The sequence below is a fragment of the Ooceraea biroi genome, chromosome 8 (genome assembly GCF_003672135.1).
Source record: "Ooceraea biroi isolate clonal line C1 chromosome 8, Obir_v5.4, whole genome shotgun sequence".
Taxonomy (NCBI): Eukaryota; Metazoa; Arthropoda; class Insecta; order Hymenoptera; family Formicidae; genus Ooceraea; species Ooceraea biroi.
The window spans coordinates 8894184-8904905 of NC_039513.1; the positions used below are offsets into that span (position 1 = coordinate 8894184).

General features: G+C 46.8%; 1 protein-coding gene across 2 annotated transcripts in view; it reads right to left on the reverse strand.

The window, feature by feature from the left end:
- The window catches only part of LOC105275671 (homeotic protein spalt-major), a 68405-nt gene extending 58518 nt beyond the window's left edge, over positions 1 to 9887 (reverse strand). Inside the window, exon 1 of one of the 2 annotated variants that reach the window (XM_026971717.1) lies at positions 8319 to 9887. In XM_026971717.1, coding sequence (XP_026827518.1) covers positions 8319 to 8424 — 106 coding nt within the window. In that variant the 5' untranslated portion in view covers positions 8425 to 9887. The remainder of the gene's footprint in view (positions 1 to 8318) is intronic. The other variant, XM_026971718.1, reaches the window with a different exon arrangement.
- Between the last annotated feature and the right edge of the window lie 835 nt (positions 9888 to 10722).

The window sequence follows — 10722 nt, forward strand, 5'->3', positions numbered from 1 at the left end:
TTCCCATATGTATTCCGTTTGCATTAATCATGCGTGATGAGGAAATATGAACACTCTGCTAACGTAAGGTTTACGGCGTAAAATGAGAAGTCTTCATTATCGCGCGGGAATATTGCTTTACGCGCAACATAGTCATCGACGTGTACGCTGTAACGATGAACAAGTATTTGTTATGTGTTTTCAACATGATAAATACTAATATCAAGCTGCACTTAATTGCGACATGCGTGAAAAATATTGCCATTGTGAAATATCGCGTTATCTCAACTTCAGTTTTCCTTCCTATCTTCTCGTATATTTTCCAACAATCTATTGTTTAAGATATGCTTGGTAATAATCACCTAACCGATACCGCGATAGTATTTACACAGGTTTTATCGATGACGATTGCATAGAATTGAAAATGTAAAAAAAAAAGTAATGTTCCTCGACATACGCGATTTGAAACATTTTACATAGCTGCATCTATTGATATGCGATCATAAGAACAAATGCATACACATATGTCCTCATTGAAAAGCACGGCGTTATCTATATACCATGTTAAAGGCGTACATGTTAAGTAGTGCCGCAATAAAGCACGGAATAAATAGTCATAAATAGTCATAAATAGTCATAAATGCTATTCTAATGAAGCAGTTTTTTTTTCTACTGTCAAAATATCTCATATCCGATAATGCCTATGTATTATCCATCCTCGCAATCAAAGCAGCACGACGACGGAGCGTGGAGAGCAGAACCGATAAAGCATTCTCGCAACATTTGAGATAATTAAACGGCGTCGGCACGGTGTCCCGTCCTCGGGTGTCGGTCCCGGCGCAATTTGTCAAATCTATACGCGGATCCGTAGGTCGCGAATATGAGACGACGACGCGGAGACGTAGCCGAGCGCGGAAGACATTTCATCTTTCATTTTACTCGCGCGACAGGGGACGCGGAGCGCGCCGTGCCGCTGGCGATAAATCCGCGCGAAACGGCCGCGGAGAGACAGAGAATGGCGAACCGTCCCATTATGATCTCATTGACGTTTTGGAGAAATGCCTGGCACGTACCGCGGACGAATGGGACGGACGACCGAGGAAATGGAGCGCGTATCGAATCGCCGTCGAGATCATGCGTGATCATCATCGTCGTCGTCGTCGTGACCGTCGTGGTCGTCGTCGTCGTCTCGAATGCTTGATGCCTCGCGCGAGTTCCATCGGGGGATGGCCTTTATAGAGTTCCGGGCGGGGGACAAACGACTGACACAATGACGCCGGGTTTAAGAGCGACGCGCGACCGCGCATATTAAGATCTATTAATATGCAGCCCCCGGTGCAGGTCGGACGGTTAGACGGTTCTTAGTTACTTGTCACACATTAGCCGCTGCCCGACGCGGCAGACGACTTTCCGTCCGTCATCCGCACGACGGACACACACGACGAGGCTCCTCTGGTCGTCCGTCAACGATCTCCTTCGCGTCAGTATGCTCCACCGTTCACTGACAACCCAAAGAGAAACGGTTCTGAAAACCGTTAGTCGCCAGACGAACCCCGTTTACGCCAAGACGCCCGGCCTCGCTCGGCAGAAAATTTTCCGGAAAAATGACGCTTGTTCGAATGCGCGTACGGCGTTCGCCGTAGTTTTTACACAGCCGCAGACGATGTATAATCGTGCCCGTCCAACGCGAGCTTTTGGCGGTGCTCCAATATCCTTAAGCCTCGCCCAATTCCCAAACGAGGGATTGTAACGCACGACCTCGAATAGCTTCCACTTCTTGGATATTTACTTTACGATGAAATGCCGCTCGCAATAATTTTATTCGTTTTCTGTGTTAATATCGTTACCTTTTACTCACAGTTATATTCGCATTATCTCCTCAGAGATTAGTATACTTTTATAATTCCTAATTTCATTGTTAGGGTTAAGCAACGTTACAACGTAGTATGCATAATATTAAGATAACAGTAAAAAATAAATGTAAATTGATTTGCGGATATACTGCGTTTCAGTACATTTATATGGATGAGCGCAAAAGCCTTGATCCCTTTTTTCTCAAAAAGTCCATTAGGTTTTCCGTATAAGCAAAGCATTTTATAATATTTCAATACTCATACAGTTGCCGTTGTCGAACAATAATTTCTTGCTAACGATCTGGTAGCACTCATATGTCGCGATATCGCAACAAACAATCGTCGTTTATTGTCAAAGAACGAAAACATAAGATTTTTCAAATTCTTGCCTAGCCCTTTTCATTCGAGCTATTTAATCTGTTGTAATATCTGGAAATTATGGAATATCGCGAAAGAATATTCCAATCCAACTCTTTCACAATCTGGTCATAATGGAAAACGACTTTCAGATTCAAATGTTTTTCTCGGAACGCTGCCTTCAATTTATCAAGTTATAGGCAATACAATACTTGTTTAAATTACTCATATAATACTGTAATCGTTCCGTATCAACGAAATGGTTACGATATGTTACGATACGAGATATGATACGATTACTTGAAACAAGTATTGTCAATTTAGGCATGCGGAACGATTACGGGAGAAACAAATATAAACGATTATACCGGTATATTCATGTCACAGAATCATCAATGTGACATAGTAACATGCAACAAACTGGCTTTTGGCACTAATAGATTCATTTCCATTTTTCCTGGACTATTCGCACGAAACATCGTTTACACAGCTCAGTTTTCTTCGCAAATATAAAAAAGCGAGATATCAAGAATCGAAAATATAATTAGCATAAAAAGATTGGTCCATTTGTCTTGTCTGTCAAATGCATGTAGCACTTAATCATAGAGTTTCAAATCGCATGCAAGCCTTCTTAAATAGCGCTACATCGTCTCATCATATTCCGTTTCTCAGTAACTTTTCTCTTTCCATTTCTATCGACTAAATCATGTGTATATTAATCATTAATGGTAAAAGAAAAACTGCCTAAAATGTCAGCCTATTCCACGTAAAAAACCATCATTTTTTATGTCATAGTTCACATGTTTCTCTCTTCTTTTCACTTTTCGCTTTTTTACGCTTTCATATTTTCTTGAAATGGCTGTCATATGTCTCGTACATGTTCATATGTCTCTGATTTCAAACTTACAATGCTCGAAGTTATACGACACTTTCTGAATGATAGGAAACACATAAAAGAGACATGCAAAAATGTTTGTCGCTCATTTTCAATGATTAGATTCAATAATCACTCAAGGCAGACTGTATGTACAAACGATATGCAAATTTATCGCGATAAAGCATAAATATGGCATATAATTTAGATATATATATGATAGGTTTATAAAATGAAATAAGTTATTCATATATCCGAGTTTTATTTATGCCGACATGTGACAAAGAAAAGGCACTTTTCGTCACATTTTTTTAGATATTCGATTCAGGTATTTTACAAATCGGGCTAAATCAAACACAATAGAGAGAGAGAGACGGATGAAAAAATGAGAATTAATAACTACATGTACAAACTTCGGTCCACTTGGAACTTATCATCGCCACGGTATTCGCCGACATTTTCGATTTTGCCTCTGACTCAGCAAGAAACCGGCCTGTCACGTACACGCGCCAGGAATGAGACGCGCTTTATGTTGTTTTCGAGATGTTCCAACTATTCGGGCAGTACAACGGGGAACTGCAGAAACTTACGATTGAAAAAGTTGGACGAATTAAGACCAGCCGCTCTCCCGGCATCTCCGGATATGGAGGCGTCATTGAAATTTCATTCGTCACGTGATTACCGCTATACTTTTCGCGTACCAACGAAGAAGTGTCCGTTCTAAGAGATATTTTCCACGGGGTTCCCCGCACAAAATATCCGTTTTTATCGGCGGATTCAAGCGTGTCTAGCATCGAACGTTTCCTGCTTAGACGCGATCTCTCCGAACGGCACACGTACCGAATGGATATACGGACGTCAGGATTCAGTAAAACCGAGTACTTTATAGTAACGAGTTCTTATCCACGCGGTCCGGCAAGTTCTAGTTATGCTTAATGGGGGAAACGTAAATATTTCCGACAAAGTTTGCGCTCCCAGATGAAAATCATCGCGCTTTACATTTCCCACGTTTAGCAGTGGTCGATCTATTAGCTACACTCCATACAAGGATACGCACTTGTGAGAGAATACGCGTCGCCATTTTTCGAAGTTTACATCGCCAATTTACGTGCCAATTAAGCTTGATGATTTCCGTCATATTCATACGTATCTTATTGTCGTGTTAATCTTGGCAGAAATTACGTGCAATCTTCAGAAACTTCCGTGTCTGATCGGTAGGGTTCAACGTCACTCGTCTCACCTAGCTTGAAAGACTCGGAAAGAGAATTATTCGCGAATGTCGCAGCCTAAGGACACGTTTATCCGCAGGATGAGCACACGGAGCGCAAGGATCATCATCGGGGATGCAATCGAGATGCGAAGCAGCGCGCGTTACTGCCACGCGAGGCCGCCGCGAGATGTAATTCTCATCCGATTTAATCGTGCGCCGAAATGCGGCGCAAAGAGGCTCGCGCTCGGCATCGGGCAACGAGATGGAAACGTTTTATCGGCCGTTTCTCCGGCTGCTTTGATGTTACGCGATGAGACGGGCTCCCATTTATCGAGGTGGATCCGCGCAAGGAGAGGGCAGCGTTTCAGCTTCACGAGCCCGACGGAAAGTGTTCGTGAATCGGGGGGTTCCGCGCGCATTCAGGCAACTTGGTATCGCGGGGCACGTCGGGATCGATCCTGGAGGATGTTCTCGCGTCTTCGCGTCTCGCATCTTGCGCGCGCGATATTAATTCGCCGCCAGGAATTTAGACACCGATGCATCCCCCACCGTGATAACGCATCTCTTAATCCCCGCGTCCTGCATCACCCTCCCTCCCCCCATTCCTCTGTCCCTCACCCTGCCCTTCCTCCTCCAGCACCCCCCGCATCGTTGTCGCCGCGGTGCGCACCGGCGATCATGCGATTCCGTCACGAAACCGCGCTACCAGCGTCGCGCGATGAGCGCGATAAATCGGCGCTCGCGGGCCGCGCCGCGGATAATCATTCCGCTTTCCCTAGCACCGGACTAGTTCCAGCATCCTCGCGCTGTGCCGCCGGCATGTCTCGTAAACCGTTATTGCACCTGGCGCTTTCTTATCGCGTTATCGTGCCCCGAACTACCGAGTAACTCGTGCACACCGAGCTCCGAGGCTCGGCACATTTTGCTTGAAACTTGTGTAGATCGGGTCTAGGAGGAGGGCGGCGTAACTTTGTGGAAATGGCGTTACGTTATCGATGCGACTCGCCGTGCTCTTTACGGCCGTAAGAAATTGCTTTGTATAATCGGGTGCGTTAATGCTGCACGGTGCGTTTAACATCTAACTCTCACACATCTCTCTACGATATTTAACAAGTCTAACTCTCCGTTTGCATGATTAATCGATACGATTTAATTGCTTCACGCTTGCAACTTGCAAGTGTCAAGCTTGCAACTTGTTTGCTAGGGAAGGATATTCCAGATAGTTGATGCGGTTGATGCGCCCGATGATTGGCACGATCGAACTTTTGACTTACATTTTAATTAGTATATTTTATGATATATATGTTTTTGTTTGCATAGGAAATACCGAGAAAAGTTAGATACTAATACATCGGCTCATAATACATTGCGTTATATTTTACATGAGAGCAGCGCTCGCGTGTTGCGTGTTCCAGTGCGCACAAATTGATAAATATATCCGATAACCAGAAAACTTTAGCACAATAACCGCTCATACCCTAGTCTAGCGAAACATCATTTTCCTCCTGACAAGATATCAAATTGATAAATATATTCGATAATCAGAAAACTTTAGCATAATAACCGCTCATACTCTAGTCTAGCGAAACATCATTTTCCTCCTGACAAGATATCAAATTGATAAATATATCCTATATTCAGAAAACTTTAGCACAATAACCGCTCATACCCTAGTCTAGCGAAACATCATTTTCCTCCTGACAAGATATCAAATTGATAAATATATCCGATAACCAGAAAACTTTAGCACAATAACCGCTCACACGCGAGTGAAACACCATTTTCCTCCTCACAAGATAGATTTTTTGTTTGCATAGGAAATACCGAGAAAAGTTAGATACTAATACATCGGCTCATAATACATTGCGTTATATTTTACATGAGAGCAACGTCGCGTGTTGCGTGTTCCAGTGCGCACAAATTGATAAATATATCCGATAATCAGAAAACTTTAGCACAATAACCGCTCGTACCCTAGTCTAGCGAAACATCATTTTCCTCCTGACAAGATATCAAATTGATAAATATATCCGATAACCAGAAAACTTTAGCACAATAACCGCTCACACGCGAGTGAAACACCATTTTCCTCCTCACAAGATAGATTTTTTTGTTTGCATAGGAAATACCGAGAAAAGTTAGATACTAATACATCGGCTCATAATACATTGCGTTATATTTTACATGAGAGCAACGTCGCGTGTTGCGTGTTCCAGTGCGCACAAATTGATAAATATATCCTATATTCAGAAAACTTTAGCATAATAACCGCTCATACCTAGTCTAGCGAAACATCATTTTCCTCCTGACAAGATATCAAATTGATAAATATATCCGATAACCAGAAAACTTTAGCACAATAACCGCTCACACGCGAGTGAAACACCATTTTCCTCCTCACAAGATAGATTTTTTGTTTGCATAGGAAATACCGAGAAAAGTTAGATACTAAACATCGGCTCATAATACATTGCGTTATATTTTACATGAGAGCAACGTCGCGTGTTGCGTGTTCCAGTGCGCACAAATTGATAAATATATCTATATCAGAAAACTTTAGCACAATAACCGCTCATACCCTAGTCTAGCGAAACATCATTTTCCTCCTGACAAGATATCAAATTGATAAATATATCCGATAACCAGAAAACTTTAGCACAATAACCGCTCACACGCGAGTGAAACACCATTTTCCTCCTCACAAGATAGATTTTTTGTTTGCATAGGAAATACCGAGAAAAGTTAGATACTAATACATCGGCTCATAATACATTGCGTTATATTTTACATGAGAGCAACGTCGCGTGTTGCGTGTTCCAGTGCGCACAAATTGATAAATATATTCTATATTCAGAAAACTTTAGCACAATAACCGCTCATACCCTAGTCTAGCGAAACATCATTTTCCTCCTGACAAGATATCAAATTGATAAATATATCCGATAACCAGAAAACTTTAGCACAATAACCGCTCACACGCGAGTGAAACACCATTTTCCTCCTCACAAGATAGATTTTTTGTTTGCATAGGAAATACCGAGAAAAGTTAGATACTAAACATCGGCTCATAATACATTGCGTTATATTTTACATGAGAGCAACGTCGCGTGTTGCGTGTTCCAGTGCGCACAAATTGATAAATATATCCTATATTCAGAAAACTTTAGCATAATAACCGCTCACACTCTAGTGAAACATCATTTTCCTCCTGACAAGATATCAAATTGATAAATATATCCGATAACCAGAAAACTTTAGCACAATAACCGCTCACACGCGAGTGAAACACCATTTTCCTCCTCACAAGATAGATTTTTTGTTTGCATAGGAAATACCGAGAAAAGTTAGATACTAATACATCGGCTCATAATACATTGCGTTATATTTTACATGAGAGCAACGTCGCGTGTTGCGTGTTCCAGTGCGCACAAATTGATAAATATATCCGATAATCAGAAAACTTTAGCACAATAACCGCTCATACCCTAGTCTAGCGAAACATCATTTTCCTCCTGACAAGATATCAAATTGATAAATATATCCGATAACCAGAAAACTTTAGCACAATAACCGCTCACACGCGAGTGAAACACCATTTTCCTCCTCACAAGATAGATTTTTTGTTTGCATAGGAAATACCGAGAAAAGTTAGATACTAATACATCGGCTCATAATACATTGCGTTATATTTTACATGAGAGCAACGTCGCGTGTTGCGTGTTCCAGTGCGCACAAATTGATAAATATATCCTATATTCAGAAAACTTTAGCATAATAACCGGTCACACTCTAGTGAAACATCATTTTCCTCCTGACAAGACATCAAATTGCTTTGCGAAATAAATTTCATCTTCTCATCGAAAAAGATGTACAAATTGCATTTTCTTGGACTTCGTGTACTTCGTGTACTTCGTGGTAGGGTCACCGTTGGTTCGTTCACTAATCTATCGGAAAGCAAATTGATTGGTACACGTTGCAAGCGGAACTGATCGGCGGTAGCGTCTCGCACGAGAACGATCTCCCTTATCCAAGCTAGATCACTTACGGATCTCGCTTGCGACAGTTCCAACGGGATTGATCAGCAGCGGCGCCTGGACAAGATCCTCCTCAAGGTGGGCACGACTCGGTCGGGCCTGCTTTCTCCGTGACATCCCTCCGACTCGGTTGGGCTCGGTTTCACTCTCCTCGTTGCTCTGGCAACTGCGATGCTCCGAAGACGTAATCGTCGCCCGCCGACGGTCTCGATCGAGCCGGTTAGATCGATCGCCGAGCGTTATCCTCCTCCTCCTCCTCCTCCAGCACCTCCTCCACCGTCTCTTCTTCCGCCTCCTTGGGATCGCAACGAAAAGCGAACGGACGCGTGGTCAGTCCAGACGTCCCGGGACACGGGGCAACGGCGGTTGACGATGTCGTGGCAGCGTCAAGCACAATGCTAACCGCATGTCTTTCCCTCTCGCGCGCGCGCTGTCGTTCCCTCAATCTCGCGCCGAGACGGACGATCTCCAGGTGATCATGATGACGGACCGCGGTGAAGACGTGACACGATTGTCGCCCGCGTACATCACCATCGTCGACGAGCACCGTGACTAACCAGGGGAGCCGCACCTCCCCTTCGCCCCGCGAAGCGACGCGCTATCCGAAGCGTTCCATACGTGGACCGTCGCCAGAGGAGGGTCGCTCTCGCCCGCCGGCCGGTGAGCGTGTCAACTCGGCCAGTAACCGGCCATAGGGTTCACGGGACTCGCATCGGCCGCCTAACCCATCCCCCACTCGCGACGATGCGATCCGTTTCCTTTGCGAGATCGCCGGAGATGGGATCCGTGGTCTCGCGCACCGGGATACACCGATCGCTCTCTCGCCGCGAGTCCGTGGACGCTCCTTGTGAGATCCGCACGTGGTCCGCGTGCCTCTCTCTCTGCTCCTTCCTTGCCCCTCGTTTTCTCTCTTCTTCTCTTTCCCCACGCTCCGAAAGTCGGCCGCTACTCCGAGACGAGTCGTCCGCTGTGTTGGCTCGGAGGCGCGCGGCTCTCGCTCGAGATCCCGATCACGATCGCTCACCAAAACACACCCGGTATTCTCACGCTAGTTCGATTACCGCTTACTGACGGCGCCAGTTCGATACGACTAATCGCGACCGTATGGCGGCGAGAACGCGCGCGTAGCCGTAACGCGTACGCGCGAAAGTCCGTGGGTTCGCGCGCGGAATATGCGAATGCCAGCGTGTACGTACGCGCGCGGTGTATACATGTGTATGTGTGTCCGTATACATATGTGTGTGTGGCTGTGTATGTGTTCCACCCACTATTCGTCCGTGTACGATGCACGTGTGTGCTGACTACGCGCCGGCTGGCTATGCGCGACAGACGGTGCGTGTGTGTGCGTGTATACGTGTATGTGTTGGTACATGTGCGCGTGGGTGCGTACGTGTACGCGTGCGTGTTTATGAGTCTATATCTCGCGCGAAATTCGCTGCTCCGATACCTCGAGTCGGCCGGACGACGGACGGACCAGCTCTGGGCCTGACGTTTCGGACGCCCCTCTCCTCCACCGTCGCGACGAAACGCGCTGGTAGGGGCAGGAGACGTTCCCTGCGCGCGCCTTCACTCCCACCACGCCCGGGTGCACGACCGCCGCGTCCCTTTCCACGGCGAGCGCCCACCCCTCCCCTAGCGGTCGCGCCCCACTCCCGGCGCGCGTTGCCGCGGCGCGCAACCTCCTTCGCGACGCGCCGCCACGCCGCCACCGCGTCGAGATCCACCCTTATGCACGCGGGGCACGAGTCGGTCTCCACGCGTATCGTCGCGCACCGGGTACGCTGCGTGCGCTTTTCGCGCGATCGCCCGCGTGCACTCCCCTCGAAAGACGGAGCCGGTCTTTCGCCGGTGCTTCCACGAGCGCGTCCGGCGCGCGAGGACACGATTTGGACGGCTTGTGTACCTATGAGTAGCGAGAGGTAAGGTGGGCTTTTCTGTCACGCGTCTCGTCAGCCTCGTCTCGGTCGGACTCGCGATTCTCATTGCGAGGCCGCTCACGCGCGGGCGGCCGTGCTCCTTCGAGCGTGGTCGAACGAGCCCCGCAAAGGGGCGCGAGAAGAATCCTTCCGCGGACTCTCCGCGCGTCGCTCGTGTGCCACTCGCTCCTTCGCGTCGCTTCCCCTCGCGCATCGTTCCGTTTCTCGTTCTCCTACCCGCGCGATCCGTCTTTCTCCTCCGTCTTATTCCCCTTCCGGCGGATACTCGATATCCCCACCGAGTGGCGCGGGAGCGCGAGGCGTGGCTTGTCCCGGAGGAGTGCCCGCCTCCTTATGCATTATTATAGCGGGCCACTCGTGTCTCTATGATTTTATATGCCGCGTTTCAGCGTGAATATTCTAGCGCGCTTCCACGGCGCCCTCGGCGCGTTCTCGTTTCTACGCTGCGTCGCGCCGCACCGCACCGCACCGCACCCCG